General features: G+C 27.5%; 3 protein-coding genes across 3 annotated transcripts in view; 2 read left to right on the top strand and 1 right to left on the bottom strand.

Moving 5' to 3' along the window:
- The first annotated feature begins 8119 nt into the window (after positions 1-8119).
- On the top strand, positions 8120-9749 carry LOC101508153 (probable galacturonosyltransferase-like 9). The gene has a single exon (XM_004504436.4). The coding sequence runs from the start codon at positions 8276-8278 to the stop codon at positions 9443-9445; it is 1170 nt and encodes a 389-aa protein (XP_004504493.1). The 5' UTR covers positions 8120-8275; the 3' UTR covers positions 9446-9749.
- A 1790-nt stretch (positions 9750-11539) lies between these two features.
- On the bottom strand, positions 11540-12517 carry LOC101508475 (germin-like protein subfamily 1 member 1). The gene has a single exon (XM_004504437.4). The coding sequence runs from the start codon at positions 12406-12408 to the stop codon at positions 11740-11742; it is 669 nt and encodes a 222-aa protein (XP_004504494.1). The 5' UTR covers positions 12409-12517; the 3' UTR covers positions 11540-11739.
- A 3786-nt stretch (positions 12518-16303) lies between these two features.
- The window catches only part of LOC101508782 (uncharacterized), a 5558-nt gene continuing 3056 nt past the window's right edge, over positions 16304-18805 (top strand). The window contains exons 1-5 of the mRNA XM_073365336.1: positions 16304-16547; positions 16801-17487; positions 17594-18010; positions 18156-18220; positions 18741-18805. The exon at positions 18741-18805 is cut by the window's right edge and continues 24 nt beyond it. Of these exons, the coding sequence (XP_073221437.1) occupies positions 16801-17487; positions 17594-18010; positions 18156-18220; positions 18741-18805 (1234 nt within the window). The 5' untranslated portion in view covers positions 16304-16547. The remainder of the gene's footprint in view (positions 16548-16800; positions 17488-17593; positions 18011-18155; positions 18221-18740) is intronic.

Raw genomic sequence — 18805 nt, 5'->3', positions numbered from 1 at the left:
AGTTGCGAAATGATTATTATGTGACCTGTCACTGATTTATTTCATGTAAGTGGTGGAAACCCTGTCACTGAAATTGCTGTATATATAAAGTATCCTCTTACCCATCTTCATCATCGTGCATATTCAATAATGTCATTTTTCTTGCTTACTTAGATACCCTCACACTTCATTAGTGCTATGTGGTGGTTGAATATATATATATTTGTTTTTAATGTTTATTTTTCTATATTTTAATGGTTAAGTGTCGACTTGTAATATGTTCGGTATGCTATTTTTTCAAATTAATAATGTATTAGTAACCTCTACCGGTCGTAATAGAAGTCTCAAATTTTAATTTTAAGCTTTAAGAAGATTGTGAACTTGACTTTTTTTAATCAAATATACAATATCATCTTATGTGTATAGACATTGCAACCTAATTTCATCAGCAATTTTATGAGTCCACATCAACTTTAACGGAAACAATCTATTTTGACCAAGTATGGTTTTGGCGAATACTCCGCTTGTAAAATTATTTAATTTTTATATATTAATTTTTATTTAAATTTTTTTATATATGATAAATTTTAATCTCTTATGGTTAAAAAATATTTTTTTATTTTTTTATTATCTTATAATTATTTTTTATTATATTTATTATAAATGAACGAAGTAGGTGCGCGGAGGAGAACCTGACTCCACTTGTATTAAAAACATCGATTTGATAAATTTACTAATAGTCTTTTTTAAAAAAAAAAAAATTAAGTCTTTAAAATGTTAAAACCAACTAAAGGTTCATAAACTATTTCTCAGCCAACTATTTGGTCCCTTTATTAATTGTCATGTTTGGATGTTAGTTAATAGTCCTTCAACTTTAAAAATATATTAATATATTGCTTAAATTATTATAATAAAAAATAATATTTTAATTTAGATAAATTACATTTATCTTTTTTGAGATTATTTTAAATGATACTAATACTCTCTCTAGTTTTTAAAAAAACATTTACATCTTTTATACTTACTAAAAAAAACTGCTCTGAAACATTATTTTGTCACACTTATATCTATTCATGTTATTTACCATATGACACAATTAGAATTTTCGTTTTAATTTGTAAAAGTATGATTATACATCTATACTTTAATAATTGAAATTTTGAAATGTATGATGATGTTCTTAGTAGCACAATTGAATGTGTAGTATAATGTCTTTTTGATAAATGACAGATAAAGTTGAAAGAGTGACATAAAATAAATGTTATTTACAATTTTTTAGTAGTATATGAAAGATGAATATTTTTTCAAAACTAGAGAGGTGTTAGTGTTCACTACGCCAAAAATGACATTTTATAGCGCGTCTTTTATAGCACTTATTAAATACAAGCGCTGTTGTATGATATTTTAAAAATAACGGAGGATACAACAGCGTTTTTTTGACAAGCGCTGTAAAAGAAGCGCTGTAAAAGACTTTGATTTCACATAATTAAAGGACCTATTAGAGCGCTTTTTGGAAAAGCGTTGTAAAAAGGCTTTAAAAAAAATAAGGAGGTCTTTTACAGCGCTTTTGGACAAGCGCTTTAAAAAGTCTGTAAAAAAGCGCTGTAATACACTTTCAAAAAATAAAATAAGGAGGTCTTTTACAACGCTCTTTAAAAAAACGTTGTAATAGGCTTTTAAAAAATAAAATAAGGAGGTCTTTTATAGCGCTTTTTTAAAAAACGTTGTAATAGGCTTTTAAAAAATAAAATAAGGAGGTCTTTTACAGCGCTCTTTAAAAAAAGCGCTCTAATAGACTTTTAAAAGTAAAATAAGGAGGTCTTTTACAGCGCTCTTTAAAAAAAGCGCTCTAATAGACTTTTAAAAGTAAAATAAGGAGGTCTTTTACAGCGCTCTTTAAAAAAAGCGCTCTAATAGACTTTTAAAAGTAAAATAAGGAGGTCTTTTACAGCGCTCTTTAAAAAAAGCGCTCTAATAGACTTTTAAAAGTAAAATAAGGAGGTCTTTTACAGCGCTCTTTAAAAAAAGCGCTCTAATAGACTTTTAAAAGTAAAATAAGGAGGTCTTTTACAGCGCTCTTTAAAAAAAGCGCTCTAATAGACTTTTAAAAGTAAAATAAGGAGGTCTTTTACAGCGCTCTTTAAAAAAAGCGCTCTAATAGACTTTTAAAAGTAAAATAAGGAGGTCTTTTACAGCGCTCTTTAAAAAAAGCGCTGTAATAGGCTTTTACAAAATAAAGTATAACAGTAAATCGCTTCAGTTTCCTCTTTATTACATAAACTTCACTACACTTCTGTGTCCTTCTCCTCTTCATTATCCTTCTCATTGTGAACCCTAATGTCCCTACGAACCATATTGTTAACCATCTCCATTGCAAATCATCTCTATATTTGTTACTATCCCTACAAACATTATTACGTACTCTTCTCAATGAGAACCCTACTCTGTCCTACGAACCGTTCGTATTTCTGCACATTCTCGCTGTTTCTTCTTAAACGAAACCGTAACCCTATGAACTCTATGTATTTCTTCGCACTCTTCAGGTATTGTATTCATTTATTCATTTATTTCTTATTTATATATATATATATATATAATGTGTCTGTTAATGCTAATAATCACATTTATTTGATAGTGTTTTACAAGTTTTCCGAGCTCAAATGGGTGCTACAGTGTCGAAGCAAAAATCAAATAAATCACATGGATTCTAATAAAGGTTTGAAATGTATGGCTTTAAAATTTCATTAACAATCAATCCACAAATATTTATTGACTTATATGTTTTATTTTATAGTGCTCTCGTCAAACTAACAACATAGACTGCGGATACTGTATATTACGATTTATGAAGGAGATTGTTGTTATAATCCCAGAAAGAGATCTAATTGAAATAAAGGAATGCATATTACAACGTTTTTTTTAAAAAGCGCCGTAAAACTAATACAACAAGCAGCACGTTTTTAGAAGAGATTTACAGCGCTTTTCTTTTATTTATTTTAAAGAGCGTTGTTGTATCTTTTTACAGCGCTGGATACTACAACGCTTAATTTTTTGAAAAAGCGCTGTAAATAGCTTAAAAAAAGCGCTGTAAAATACCATTTTTCACGTAGTGGTTAATGTTATTTAAGGTGATCGCATGTGAAGTAAATGCAATTTTTTCTTTTAATTTTTGAAATATCTTAAAAAATAATAATTAATCCCTCAAATATACAAGCACATATGACCTTTTTTACATAATCGCATGGCCCATTTAGTTCTTGTATATGATATCAACAACTAATCTTTAAACAAAATTAATCTACATAAACATAATATAAACCAATTAAGCGTTGCTTAAATTGTTTAAATCAGTAAACCAATATTGATATAAAAAAAACAATAGTTATGTATTTATTTTAATAGAATATGTAGTTGAAGGTATGATAACGTAATTTAAACAAACTAAAATATAATTGAATGAAATTAATAACGATCCAATGAAAATGAATATTCGGTAGTTAGGGAAAACCTCCAAAAAAACTATACATCTTTAGCAAGAGATTTACTATAGAATAATCTATGATTGTTTCAATATTCACTTTAGATTAGCTGGGAAATATTTTTGTAGCTATTTAGTCTCTGAATTCATACGATTACCTATTTTGTAATTAATTTGTAGCTAATCAGAAGCTAATTTTGTTTGCTATAGATTTGCTACGAATTTGCCACTAAATTTGCCATGGATCATATATTTTCTTGCAGTGTATCATAAAATGTTTTTTTTTAATGGATTCATATTCTTAAGACATTGCTTGTGTCGTAAATATGGTTATTTCTTTTTATTGATATTCAAATATAAATTTTGAGAATAAATTAATTAATACGATAAAATATAAAAAAAAATATAAATCTAATGCTATCAATTACTAACCAAACTTATCTTTTATCGACAACAAAGTAATATCAATTAATTCATATTTATATCGACTAATTTATTTATTTCTGTATTTGATCTTAAATATAAATAAACGTTAAAATGTATTTGATTTTAATTTTGACTAAATACATTTTGACACAAAACTCCCTTAAACAAAAAATCATGCCTTTTTATAAAATACCTTTTGAATTTTCAACTACATTAATTACTTTTTTTTTTACGGAAATACTCTTTTTTTTTTTTTTTTCATTCAACAATAAATGTCATAATTAAAATATTATAATTATCCCGCTTTAATAATAAATTTATAAAAAAAATACTATCCTCTTTCATAATAAATTTATAAAAATAATATGAACTATTAACAAATTTAACATTTTTTTTTGACATTTTTTTAATTATATCAATAAAATCTTATTATAAATAATTAAGAACGAAAGTAATATAAATTTTAACCGAAAAAAGTTTTGACACGTAGAGTTGTTGAGAAGACTTTGTGACGACATGCAAAACCTTTTGTTTTGATATAGCAAAGCCTAAGCACTTATCTGTTCTCTGTTCATTTAGAAAGACCAAACACCATTTATGATCATTAAAAGCCTTTACAATGCACCGTTTCCTAAATTCCATCCTCAACTCTAACGTAGAAATGCAATTGCAATTTACTCTCCATTAAGGAGGAAACTTGGAATTTGAACCAAAATATGGTGAAGAGTTTCTTAGCTGTCATAGTTATAACTATTGTGTTACATCCATGTCAGAAAATTTAAAACTGTCCATAGTTAGAGAAACTCCCTTGTTGGGCATAAGATTTTCCGCATAACATTTAGCTCAACTTACAAAAATAAAAAGAGACAAAATTAAATAATCTCTACATTTTTTCAAATGTCAATAAATACTTTTTTGTAGTATTTATTGTAAAATTATATTATATTAAAAAAATTGTAAAATTGTGTGTTTAATTTTTAAAAATTTAAAATTTATTAATTTAAATCAAAATATTTACTTTTATATCATTAAGAAGTCTCATAAGGACACTTGTTAATATAACTATTTTTTTATAAAATATAATTTAAGTTACAATTTTGCTAAAAAAATTTGATGTTGTAATTTTGTAATTCAATTATCTTTTATAAAAGTTATAATTTTGTTTATATTTAATTATAATTTTGCCAATCACATTTCGTTAATCAAATTATAATTCAAATATTTTTTATAAAAAAAAAAGAGGTATTAATAATAAATTATATGTATTTTTATGTTCAAAATGTTGTTATCGATATTTTCTCCCTAATTAACAATGCAAAATGATGTTTGGATTAACAAAAATCGGTGTCAAATGTTTTTTTAAAAGGTGTCTAACTATTTTTTATGTGTATTTTTTAAATGTATATAAAATATAGGATATAAAAAGTAGGATACGTATATATGGTGATATGATGTCTTAATAGTGGTGTACACGATAATGATATTAAGTAAGAAATAAAATTGAAATAAATTAATATTAAAGCAATATAACGTTTACTATTTAAGTTTCAAAATAGTTGATTTATATATTAAAAAAAATTATCTCAAAATAAACTATTTTTTTTAGTTTTTAATGTATTTTTTTTAATTTTATTCTTTAATTAATATTATTTATATATTTTTTAATACAATACATTTTATTATGTATTTATGACATTGATTATATACTAATATGTAAGGATAATTTTTTTCATGCAAAACTTACATCATTAACAAGTGGCAGGATCATTTGATAAAAATAATATTTTCTTTTTTATTTTTATACATTTTATTAATAGGTAGAAAATACTCAATTATTTTTGAATTGAAAAAATATGTTTTAAAATAAATTGACTGTTTTATTTTTAAGAGAGGAATTTTATGTATACATGTTTGACACTCCACCTTGAAATTGGAATTGGAATTGAATTCGAATACATACAAGTTTATGACACCAAAATTCTAGGCACAAAACTATACCTTGCGTATCCACATGTCCCTTTTTTTTCTTATGAATATGGAAAGTTTCATTCTCCTTATAATTCCCTAAGTATTATTAGATTAGATCGATTATTACTTATTCTAACAAAAAGATTGATTATTACTTACAAAGTAAAATCCAAAATTACGAAGCACTCTTATAATTTTTAAGGAGTACGATTAACATGTACTAGCATATTGGTAGTCAAACACGGTGTAAAAGAAGGACAAGTAACACACACGGTTTAACTACGAATGCAATTTTATATACGCGTTAAATATTTAACTCCCGAATCGTCATCATAGAATAAATAAATAAAAGAGAAAACAAAAAACAAAAAACAATCAATCTCTAATTATAAGACTTTTTTACATTTCTTATTTGTCACTTGATATTATATTTTTTTCCAAACTTCCACATAATTAATAATTTTATTTTAAATCCTTAATTAATTTATCATTGAAAAAAATATTTTTTTTTCTGTCTTTTATAATATCAATAATTGTATAATAAATATATAACATATTTAGACAAAACCTTTGTTGGAGGATATATTATATTACGGATGAAAGGAGTAAATAGATAGATGTAAATAAATACACTAATAATGAAAGGTATACATCAACAAAAAGAAAAGTACAAAAGAGGATTAAAAGGAAAAGGAAACACACATTCCTTGCTTAATAGCGGTTTCAGCAAATATGTTAAAACCAAACATGGCCCTGTCCTTTTGTTCTGCAGAGAAAATAAAAGAAATCTTTTAAGGCATTAAAAGCGTTAAAAATAAAAAGGAATAATATTTTATGTATTAAGTGCCAAATTAACAAAATATACATTTTAAAATAAATATTACGTTATATTTTTAATGTAAATTAATTGTTTTACTTTATTTCTGTAATTAAATTAATAATATGTATATCTCCCATAAATTTATTATACTTTACGATGTATTTATGAATAAATAAAACCTATAACATTTTTATATTAAAAATAATTTTGTTTAAAATGCATTAGATACTGAATTTAGATATATTTCAATTGACAATCAATCATCAATTTGATATGTTGTGAGAGTCTAATCTATTTAATTAGGTTCGATTTTAAATTGATTAAATTTTTTGTTTTTCTTACATTTTTTATAATGCACAAATAAAATAGTATTATGTCGTGCACAAATTAGTTTAGTATGATCAATAAATTCAACTATATTTTAATGAAAATTTATTAATCAAATAATGTAAACAACTCAATTTTTGTTTTTATTAAATCAAAAGGTCAAAATGTGATTTGAAATATCATAATTAAGTTCTTAACTCTTAAAAATTTAATATTATTAATTTGAACGTTTTGTCATGATTTTGAATTGAATACTTCGTAATTGCGTAAGTTTTGAGTTTGAATCAAATAATTTATAGTTATGTGAATGATTTTATAATAGTATTTATTATTTCTTTTAAGACAAAAATAACCATAATTAAATCTTTAAATTTTAATTTAACATTATTTTTAGGTTGCAGTCATGTATGAATTTGAACTCAAAGTTTAATTATTTAAAAATTTAGGTTTAAATATGTATTTGGTATTAACGTCAAATAAAAAAGAATGAAGAGTTTTTTAAAAATTTTAAACCCTTCTTTTAATTTTATTTATATTTTCTTTATAAAATAATACTAATTATTAAATAATTAATAAATAATTTTATTAATTAATAATATAAAACATTTTAATTTTTAATAATTATAAAAAATAATATGTTAGTATGTATATATAGACTCATGTGTTGTATGTATGACAGTTTATAGTTTTTTTTTTAAGGATCAAAATTAATTGTTTTTGAGAAAAAGTAAAATAAAAAAGGAATATATTTATTAAAATTAAAAATATATTTAAATTAATTATTTATTCTAATTAAAATAACAAATAAAAAAATACCACAATGAATATAACCGTATCTAAAAAATGATTATTGCTGTAAATGAAAAGAACATAGTTGACATATAAGAAGAAATTTAGTTTAATATTGATGTATTTGATCTCATTAAAAACCAAAAGATAGAGAAATGAATGGATAAAGATGATGAGTATTTATTTGTTATGCAAAGAGTAGTAGTATCGAAATAAAAGTAAAAGATATGGAAAAGTAAAAGTATAAAAAAGAAAAAAGAAAAAAGAAAAGGAAAATAGAGACATTTAGAGAAATGAATGAATGTGATTACCTCATCTGATATAAGTAGGTCATACATTACACTCATCACCAGCTGCCTCTCAAACTTCTCTCCACCCATTTTCCACAATCCAATACCGCGTTCTCTCTTCTCTCTTTACTCTTTACACCACAATCAATGCTTATGTAACACTAATTCATCATCAAGAAACAAACACAAGACTCCTCAATGCTTCCCTTACGCTTAACCCTTCTCGTTTCATCTCTCTTACTCTGTTCCCTCTTCCAACCTTTCTGCCTCGGGATTCGCTCTTTCCCCACCACCACCACCACCACCACCGACAACACCAACAACCCGTTCCAATTCTCCGAAGCACCCGAATATCGTAACGGAGCGGGTTGCCCCGTACCCGGAAATCATAACTCTATCCCCTCATGCGACCCTTCATTAGTCCACATAGCAATGACACTCGATTCTGGCTACCTACGTGGCTCTATCGCAGCCGTTCATTCCGTCCTCCGTCACTCTTCTTGTCCAGAAAACGTTTTCTTCCACTTTATCTCCGCCGAGTTTGACTCACTCAGTCCACGCGTTTTGACTCGTTTGGTAAGATCCATTTTCCCTTCGTTAAACTTCAAAGTCTACATCTTCAGAGAAGACACAGTCATAAACCTAATATCATCGTCGATTCGATTGGCGCTCGAGAATCCATTAAACTACGCAAGAAACTACCTCGGTGACATGCTCGACACGTGCGTGGAACGTGTCATATACCTCGACTCAGATCTCGTGGTGGTGGACGATATATTCAAACTATGGACAGTGAAAATGAGCGAGTCACGTGTGATAGGGGCGCCAGAATACTGTCACGCGAATTTCACAAAGTACTTCACAGACGAATTCTGGAACGACCCATTGTTATCGCGTGTGTTTGGAACAAGAAAGGCTTGTTATTTCAACACGGGTGTGATGGTGATGGATTTGGTGAAATGGAGAGAAGGGAATTACAGGAAGAGGATTGAGAATTGGATGGAGTTGCAGAAGAAAAAGAGGATTTATGAGTTGGGTTCATTGCCACCTTTTTTGCTTGTTTTTGGTGGGAATGTTGAAGCTATTGATCATAGGTGGAATCAACATGGACTTGGTGGTGATAATTTGAATGGGGTTTGTAGATCTTTGCATCCTGGTCCTGTTAGTTTGTTACATTGGAGTGGCAAAGGGAAACCTTGGGTTAGACTTGATCAGAATAAACCTTGTCCGTTGGATTCACTTTGGGAACCTTATGATCTTTATAATAAGCCACGTCATCATTTCATCATCAATAAAGATCAACAAAACCTTCACCCTTGGAGTTTCTCTTCTTCTATTTTGGTTGGATATGCTCACGATTTCTTGTGATTAATTACAACTACTCATTCTTTCTTCTTCACAAATTTGTCATTCTTTTTTTTTTTTTGTATGTTCTTGTATAGATTGTTTTTTCAATCTTCTTTATCATTCTTTATGTAGAATGCTTTTTTCTTTATTTAAAATTCTTGTCATTTAGATATGAAATTTCGATTCTTTTGGTACTGCGGGTTCCATTCATTGGAACAATTTTGGTGGGTGGGTGGGTTAAGAGTTTTTTTTTTTTTTTTTGTATGGGGGACCATTGATTTGTAAGTGCCACAAACAAAATGCAATATGATAGACAGTTGTTTCATTTGTTTTTTAATTTTGATTTTGATATAAGTTTCCATCAACTTTTGTATGCTTTCCTTTTTCTTATCTCTAATCAAATAGACAATGAATGGTGGTAGTGTTGTGTTTTAGTAATTTGTTTTATGTGTTCATTCCCACCCAAAAGAATAAAGGGAAAAACACACTAAAGATAACAAAACACAAACAAGGTGCTTGTGATTGCTTGTTGCCACTTACCAAGTTATGATTGGGAATTGAATAATTAATCACGGATTCACTGTGATTTAAGTCTAAGGTATGAAAATGAAAAGTATATACATTGCCAATACTGCAATGCAAGTGTTAAATTGATATATGTTAGGTAGGTACCAAGTCACGAATAGTTGGTATTTATTTACCTTTGCCTTAAGGAAACTGAAATGCTATACTACTTTTTATAAGTGATTTTCATTTGTTAACTACTTTATGACCCCACAAAGTTCATTGTAAAATGGAAAGTTCTATGCGTATGGTTAAATCATTGCAATTGCACCTTCACTACGTCTAATGAATTATTACTTATACTTGAATGAGAATCAAAGGAAAGGCATCACTAGTATAATAGCTAGAAGATTAGGATGAGTAATGATAAATTTTTGCTATATTATTTAGTAGTTTATCTAAATATTAATATAGTATGGTAAAATTGTGCTTTGCTGTGCATGATAATAGGAAAAATGTGTGCCAAGTGTCGAATATGAAGTCATAACTTGTTGTCCAGGTTTACAAAAGTTGACCAAATGAGAGGCACAGTTATGATGTCTATTTCAATCGAAATTTCGCAATTGCTTACAGAATTAAATTAAATTAAATTCAAGGGAAGTGTACAAAACATGCTGTTGTTTGTTAATTGCATTATTTGGCAGCATGTTTGTCTCTACCTAAAATGAGAACAAACATTATTGTAGGGTGGAGCAGCCTGAAAAATCCACTAAATATAAATCTAAAGTTTTGCAGTCTGCAACATCATATGGTGGCACTAGATGTGTAAAAATTAACTTGTATTTAATACTTAAATTATAAGTGTAGAGTAATTTGATCTATAAAATTAAGAAATTTTAAAGTAAACCTTGAAATTAAATATCTTTAATCAATTATATTAGTTTTTTTTTTTTTTTTTGTGATGAGCTGTCCTTAAAATTGTTCTACAATGACTAATTTAATTGTTGAAAATTTTAAATATGATTTTAACATTTTATTATTTTTATAGGAACCAAAGTATTACAATTAACTAAAATTTCAGGGACTCAAACTAGTTATTGAAATGGTAAAAACTAATATTACTTTCGTTCATAAATATAGGATTTTCTTGAATTCTTTGATTACTTATTTTTTGGTTACTTTTTATAAGAACCATTCAAATTTTAAATTATATTAATTATTTATTTACTAACATATTTCTAATTCTATTATATATTTTTTCTACAACTGTAATACACATTTTGTTGAAAATATTAACTAATTATCTCATTTAAAAATTAAATTTATAAAACCATATCAATTATGAGCAAATTGAATGATAAAATTTCTTATTTCATGACATTTACTTAAATGAGTTCTATATATAAAGGGGTTGAGTTTGTTAGAATTTTAAAATTACCAAAGGACATTGACTCTCTCATCATCCTTACAATGAATTGTACCTGCTGTTTAATTTTTTAATCAATTATATATATATATATAAGAAAGAGAACAAAAGAAGAGGGGGGAGGGGAGGACAAGCTTACTTCTTCACTCCACATCAATAATAATAGCCAATACAAGAGTTAGATCAACAGTCTAATTTAACTTTTAATTATTAAATTAAACATGTAATACAACAACGGTTTAGATGTCTCTTTCTTTTAAAATTTTAAATATAAAAATCTAACATCATCATGTTCCCACATAATAATTCCCAAGTACAATATTTTTCAAACCATACCTTAAAAATGAAGTATAATTGTAATAACAATAACTGAAAAACAGCGTAATCAACCACCAAGATTTTCCCTAATAATTTTCACATCCTTACCACTAATTTGAAAAGCCTTCTTAAGTATTTCATCAGGAATGGAAGGTTTACTAGCAAATGTTGCAATTGATGCAATTTGTGAACCTGGGTTTTGACTATTAAGCCCAGAAATTGCCAATGCTGGTTCCTTAGAATCACGATTATACAAAAAATGTACAAGACCCTTTGGAAAAACAAATGATTCACCAGGATTTAAATTTTGAGTAAAAACACGATTATTTGTATCAATAAAGCCCACAAGTAAAAGCCCTTTTAAGCATGTTGTAACTTCTGAGGCCCGTGGGTGAGAATGTGGTGGCACAATCCCATTACGTTCTATATCAATTCGAACTAATACAAGGCCCAATGTGTTAAGCCCAGGAAGGTTATTAGTGTTTGTTGGGGTGACACTAAAACCAAACATGTTTGTTGTGTTAGCGGGCTTTGATAATGAAGATGTTACAAAATGAGATGAAGTAGCTTGTTTTGGGTCAATGCAAGGTACCCCATTGATGAAAAAAGTGCTTTTGTTATCTGCAATGCAATAATCTTGAAGTGGGTCAGGGTCAGGCTTGCATTGGCCCAATAGGAGAGATAGGGTGAACAATAATAATAATGGAAGAGAGTGAAAATGGATTTGGGTTCTCATTTTTGTTATCCTAGGAGAAGCAAATGAACAAAAATATAGATATATAAAATATGCTAATGTTATATATGAAATTTAAAACCATAGGTCAAGTTATATATATGTATGTATAGAGAGAAAGATAGAGCAGGTGGTGGATGGTGATGTTAATTCAACTTGATACGAATATATTGTGGAGTGTGAGGTGATTGAGTTTGAGTAGCTTAAGAGCATAGGATGAGGAATAAACTCACAAGGCAAGTTAAAGGAATTGTGATCAAGAATAAGCCACACAAAGGGACTGATGTATATGTTCTATTCAACTGAAAATGATTTCTTATAAAATAAATAAATAAATTGTGGGGATTATAAATTAATCTATTACTAATTTAATCAGTATAATTTTAGAAGAAAAATAGACGTGTTTTTTTTCTTTGTCTGAAGATGAAATAGAAAATAAAGTCATACACAACTGTAAGATTTGGAATTCAAACTAAGAATATAATATTCAATCTAATAATATCGATATTTTTATCAATTTAATTTTTCTTTATATATAGATAAAAGTTGACATGTTTTATTGGTGTGAATTAATTTTACACACACTTAATACAAATTTAATATTTCATGGTTATTTTTAAAATGCAATTGTAAAGTAGATTTATATGTGATAATATAATGTATTTTTTATTGAATGTTAGTATAAACTTTATTTTCTTGGATAATGTAAACAATTTAGTGAATTTAATTATATTTTTTAATAAAATGCTTATAATTATTTTGACATTTTTATGGTTTTCATAAATGTAAACAATTAAAATCACTTTATCTCCTTTTTTTTTTATGGGAACACTTTATCTCTTTGTTAACAAATAAAATTAACATAAATTTTAGAAATGAAAATAAAAAATATTTTTACATAGTAAATGGTGTTTTAATTTTTTTATTAGTATTTTCTCATTCACCAAATTTAATCTCTATTCACTTAATTCATCAACGTCCAAAACAACTTTGACGATAAAGAAAAATATCATCATAAAGATTACTTTTAAAATACTATTATTTTAAAAAATGACTAACATGTTGGGGATAATCCCGCACACCCACTATTAACTCACATGCTCGTAGATCTTTGAAGAACACACAAGATCAAACCACAAAGAAAGTAATAGAGATTACAAATATTTATGTGGTTCGACACCTCTTGCCTACATCCACGATAACATATCAAAATAATTATATTCACTATCTCAAATTAAGATTACAATGATTTATAATTCACCTCAATATGTGAATTACCTTACAATACTCTTTCACTATAAAAGTTACAAATAATGATAATATTCACACCTTATACAACAGATGATTACTACTCATTAGGACATAGTTGGAGATATCTCAATTATCATCATAATTATCTAAAATAGAGATTCTACAACTCTTTTATGATCACTAAAATTTGAAGATACTTCACAACTTTATCTATTTATAGAATAGAGAATTTGATTTCTTCTATAAATAGATTAGTACTCCTCAATTTCAATGACTTATAAAAACTTTCAATTCAGTCTATTAAGTTGAATATGCATGTTTCAATGATCAAATCTAAAACATTGAATTATTAATTTATTTTTTATGCAATAAAATTCCCACAAATATAATAATTACTTTTACGATAATGTTATTAAAAAACGACTATCATAAAAGTCATTTTATTTGCATATATTTATTTTCAAAAGTCAATACTATAAAAATAACTTTTGTGATAGCTATGTTAAAAACAACATTTTCAATAAATAAAAATATAAACCATAAAATTAACTTGTACTGTTTTACTATTTTTAAACATTTCAATACCTTAAATATATGATATTTACGGTGAAGAAACAAATGAATTGTAAAGATGTCTTTTACAACACACGGTAAATTTAAAATTTAACACATTTTAAACCATTCTCAAATGAATTCTTAATAAAAGAACAATTCTCAAATGAAGAAATGTGTTTAAAATAAGTAAAGAATATTTGTTGTCATTTTGTGTGTAAATGTAGGGTTACAGGACCAATTATATGAGTATGATTAACAATTTTCGAACTCAAATCTCCTTTTTAATTGGACTTGGACCCATTTGTGGACGAAAACTATACATAGAACGATGTCGATTGAAGTTGGTAGTTTGGCATCGTTTTTTTGTTCTTATTCAATTATTAATGAGCTTTTTCTCTCTTCATGTTTCTCAAAAAATTTCAATTTTATCAAATTACCCAATTTAAAAGTATTTTTTTTAATTAAAAAGGAATTATAACAATTAAAACAAAAGAAATAATTTTAGAATTATATATCAAAATGAATTTAACAAAAAAATCTATAAACACTACCATTTAAAAAAAGTATTGTAATAATTTAAACTATGAAATAGTGATATGTATTTGATTCTCAAAAAAATAATTAATTAAGAGAATATGTTCAATTCGTCTAATACATTATAGAAATAATCTATTTAAATATAATAAACAAATAAGTAAACTAAATATATCATTTATCAATCATAAATAAAAAATTATAAATTTCAAAAATAACATTAAAAATACCTCAATCAAAAGTCAATAAAAAAAATTAAATTCACATTCATAAAATAAAATAATAACTATTGCATGATACTTTTTAGTTGAAGGAATTGAATGATGGTCCACATGTGGCCCAAGTAGCATATATAATAAAGTTTTGAGACCCATCACGTGCAACCTTTTACACACACCGTCTCAAGTGTACAGCTTTTTCTTCATGTGGGGGCCTTTCTTCCTTCCTTCCCGTGCAATTCCTATATGTTATTGTGTCTGGCTTCGACCCTTCCAATTTTTGGTTTTTTAAAAATTGTTTTAGAAATATAAAACTTCATACTTATGTCCTATATTTATGAGTACAATATCAATATTAGGTACGAGCACAAATACATGTACCGATGGATACACGGTTCGTTTAAAACTAAGGTAGTGGTATATTAAAAATATACAAAGAAATGTCTTACATAAATTAAAATATAATTAATAAAGAGATATACAAAATTAATAAAATTTGGAATAGAAAAATGATATTTACACATAATAGAAAATATACCACAAATATCGAATCGATTTCAAATACAACTAAGACATGAAATTTAAAACATTCATATGTTAGAGTTGCATACTCTTAATCCATTATATCTTATTAGATTTTAGTAAAACTTAGCTACTTGACTTTTAAATTAAATCCCTCATTTGATATGATTAATGAAAAAAAAATTGCAAATTATATATTTAATAGAGGCTAACTACTTAGACTTTTAAATGTGTTATTTAACATGATTAAATGGGAAAAATATTGTAAAGTATAGTTATTAGTTGTAATTTCCTTAATTTTATTATTCAACAGAGTTAATAGTGTCCACTTTGTTGAAACTCCATAATATTCTAATGCCATTTATCCAAATGATTAAATCATTTAGCATTATAAAAAAGATTATTTGCTAAAAATGGTAATAGTTTTTGGTCTCTTTATTTTCCATGTATAGGGTTTTTTTTCCCTTCATAATTCTATCAATGTACCTTTAATATGATGATCTCTAAAGTCTAAACTGCTTCAACCTTGGCCCTCACTGCAAAGAAAAAGAGGTACTTATTACCATTAAAAGTTAAATCACCTTTTAAGGGACACAATATGCAGTTGTGAACCCTTCAACTTCCTTTAGGGACCTTTATACTTTACTCTCAATATTTGATTAGATTTCTTTGTCTTTGATCATTTATTTTTTATTTTTATTTTTTATCTTAGGATTTTCCTGAAGTACCACAAAGAGACAAATGATGTTGTTACTGTAGAAAGGTGAAGTGAAAATTGAAGTTAAGGAAAGAAAAGAAAAGGGTTATTCTCTCACACTCTTAAATCCACATGCACATGTTTTTGCCTTTTCCTTTACTCATCATTTGTTGCAAATTATTATTTTTCTGTCCTCTTTTTGTCTCATTGTCACTATTCTTCAATCTTGGTGAGATCTCCAGAAAATTATTATTACTCTCATGGATTGTTTTACACTTTGCATATCTTTCCAAGTTTTTGGAGTAATTTGCTTTTATTGGTGATAATTTGTTGTATAGATGCAATAAACAAGATTTGAAGATAAGGTAAACAAACCCATTTCTCATTAATGTTGTTTCATAATAAAAATTAATTCTTTTTTATTTTTTTACTATTATTGTTTCTTGCAAATCTGTCTTGTTCTATGGTTGGATTGGATCATAGATACCTAAATTTATGAATGTAAAAATGTTTATTTTTTTTGTTGTTGTGTTTTTTGTGAGTTGTCCATGTGTTTGTGAATATGTTTGTATGATTGTAAAAATGTTTTTTGTGTTGTTGTTATTATTGTTTGATTAGATGGGAGAGACAACTGCATCAAATCCAGCTTTGCAAGTGTCTATTTCTTTTGGTAGATTTGAGAATGATTCTTTGTCTTGGGAGAGATGGTCTTCTTTCTCTCCAAACAAGTACTTAGAAGAAGTTGAGAAGTGTGCTACACCTGGATCAGTAGCCCAGAAGAAAGCTTATTTTGAAGCCCATTACAAGAAAATTGCTGCCCGAAAAGCCGAATTGCTTGCTCAAGAGAAGCAAACTGAGAATGACTCTTTCAGATCAGAAGATCAAAATGGTATAGATCTGAGTGGCCGTAACACTTGTGAGACTGATTCTGATTTTGGTATATCCAACAACACTCAAGATACTACTGACGAATGCGTTACGCAAGAAACCAGCTCTGCTGTTGGTGAAATCGGCACGAGCCATGTGGATGATTTGAAGGAGGAAGGTACAGTTTCAATAGATTATAATCAAAGTCCATCAGTTGAGGTAGATAACAAAGAGCTAGAAGTAGAAAGTAGATCACAAGGTTCCCATCAGATAGATGAGCCCGAAGAAGATGTTGTGTGCATAAAACAAGAAGAAAGTCTTGAAATTGAAGCTGAAGATGTGAAGGAAATTTCACATGTTGTGTACAAGGATACAGAAAAGGCTTCGCAAGTTGAAGAAAAAGATGTGAAATTGGATCATCATCCAAATGAACCTAAGGTTTGCTTTAATTCATATTTTCATCAAAATTCGTGTTTGTTGGTGAAATCATAATGTTAAATTTTTTAAAGTTTGAGTGTTTTTGATTGGCATCTATTTTGGATAGGTTATCTCTGTGAATAGGGAAAATAATGTAGCCAAGACAAAGAAGAAATCGGTGCTACCTAAATCTAAGGTGTCTCAAAGTTCCACACCGAGAACTTCAAGGCCTACATTAACACCAATTAAAACATTGGCATCTGCCCCTTCAACTAAAAAGGCAAATTCTTCTTCTTTACCAAAGAAGCAAATTGCTTCGGGTGTGGCGGAAAACAAAAAAGTTGCCAACAGATCTTTGCACATGTCTATGAGCTTAGGTCCAAGTAATCCTGATCCAGTTCCTCATACTACTATGAGGAAATCTCTCATTATGGAGCAAATGGGGGATAAGGATATAGTCAAACGAGCATTTAAGACATTCCAGAACAAATTCAATCAGCCGAAGGCTTCCGGTGAAGTAGACAGATCCTCGGTAACAAAACAGGTAATTGGAAAAAATTATTGAACAAGATTTGTTCATTGTTAATAGATGGTTATATATATGTTTGGTACAGTATAAATGGTCACATTTATCTGTATCAAATATCATTGATTTGAAAATGATTTTTTTTTATATATATCCTGGACAGGTTTCTTCAAGGGGGACTGCATCAAAAGTTCCGACATCTACAGCTTTGCGGAAAGAAAATGGACGGTAAATTTTTTAATCTGCGCTTTTATTGTGTTTTATATGCACATGTTTCATTTACTTGATGCATTTCTGTTAGGTTCCTTGATAGAACTCAATAGCAACATCAGTCTTTTCTATTGTTTTTCCTGTAATAAACCAATAAAGGTTTATTCCTATTTACATCTTCATTATTCCTATCAATTTCGCATAGCCTATTTTTGGTTATAAGTTTTAAACTATTAAATGCATCTCAACTAGGAAACTATGTATAAATGTTGATTCAAATTGATTTCAAGGTATTTATAATTTCTAGATTTTCTCCAACAATATCTGTCGTGACTTAAATTTCTTCTTTCATTGAAATTTACTGTATTGAATTGGAACTGCCTGCTAATTTTTTATTTGATGAAATATATCAAACCCTTTTCATTGACAAACATTGGATAAGATTTCTATGAAACAAATCTGATAAGCTCTATTTTGATGAAATTATGTGGAATTAAATTTTCTGTATGTTGACCCTCTTCAAATTATTTTTGAATAGGCCAAGTACGGTTGAGAGGAAGGATAGAAGAAGTGCAAATGCTGGACGAACTTTGGGACCAAAAT

This window comes from Cicer arietinum, chromosome 2 (assembly GCF_000331145.2).
Source record: "Cicer arietinum cultivar CDC Frontier isolate Library 1 chromosome 2, Cicar.CDCFrontier_v2.0, whole genome shotgun sequence".
NCBI lineage: Eukaryota > Viridiplantae > Streptophyta > Magnoliopsida > Fabales > Fabaceae > Cicer > Cicer arietinum.
This window is presented reverse-complemented; position numbering and strand designations above follow the sequence as displayed.

Bases quoted from the DNA above. Each gene is read 5' to 3' on its own strand.
- LOC101508153 (XM_004504436.4), top strand. From the start codon at position 8,276: ATGCTTCCCTTACGCTTAACCCTTCTCGTTTCATCTCTCTTACTCTGT.
- LOC101508475 (XM_004504437.4), bottom strand. From the start codon at position 12,408: ATGAGAACCCAAATCCATTTTCACTCTCTTCCATTATTATTATTGTTC.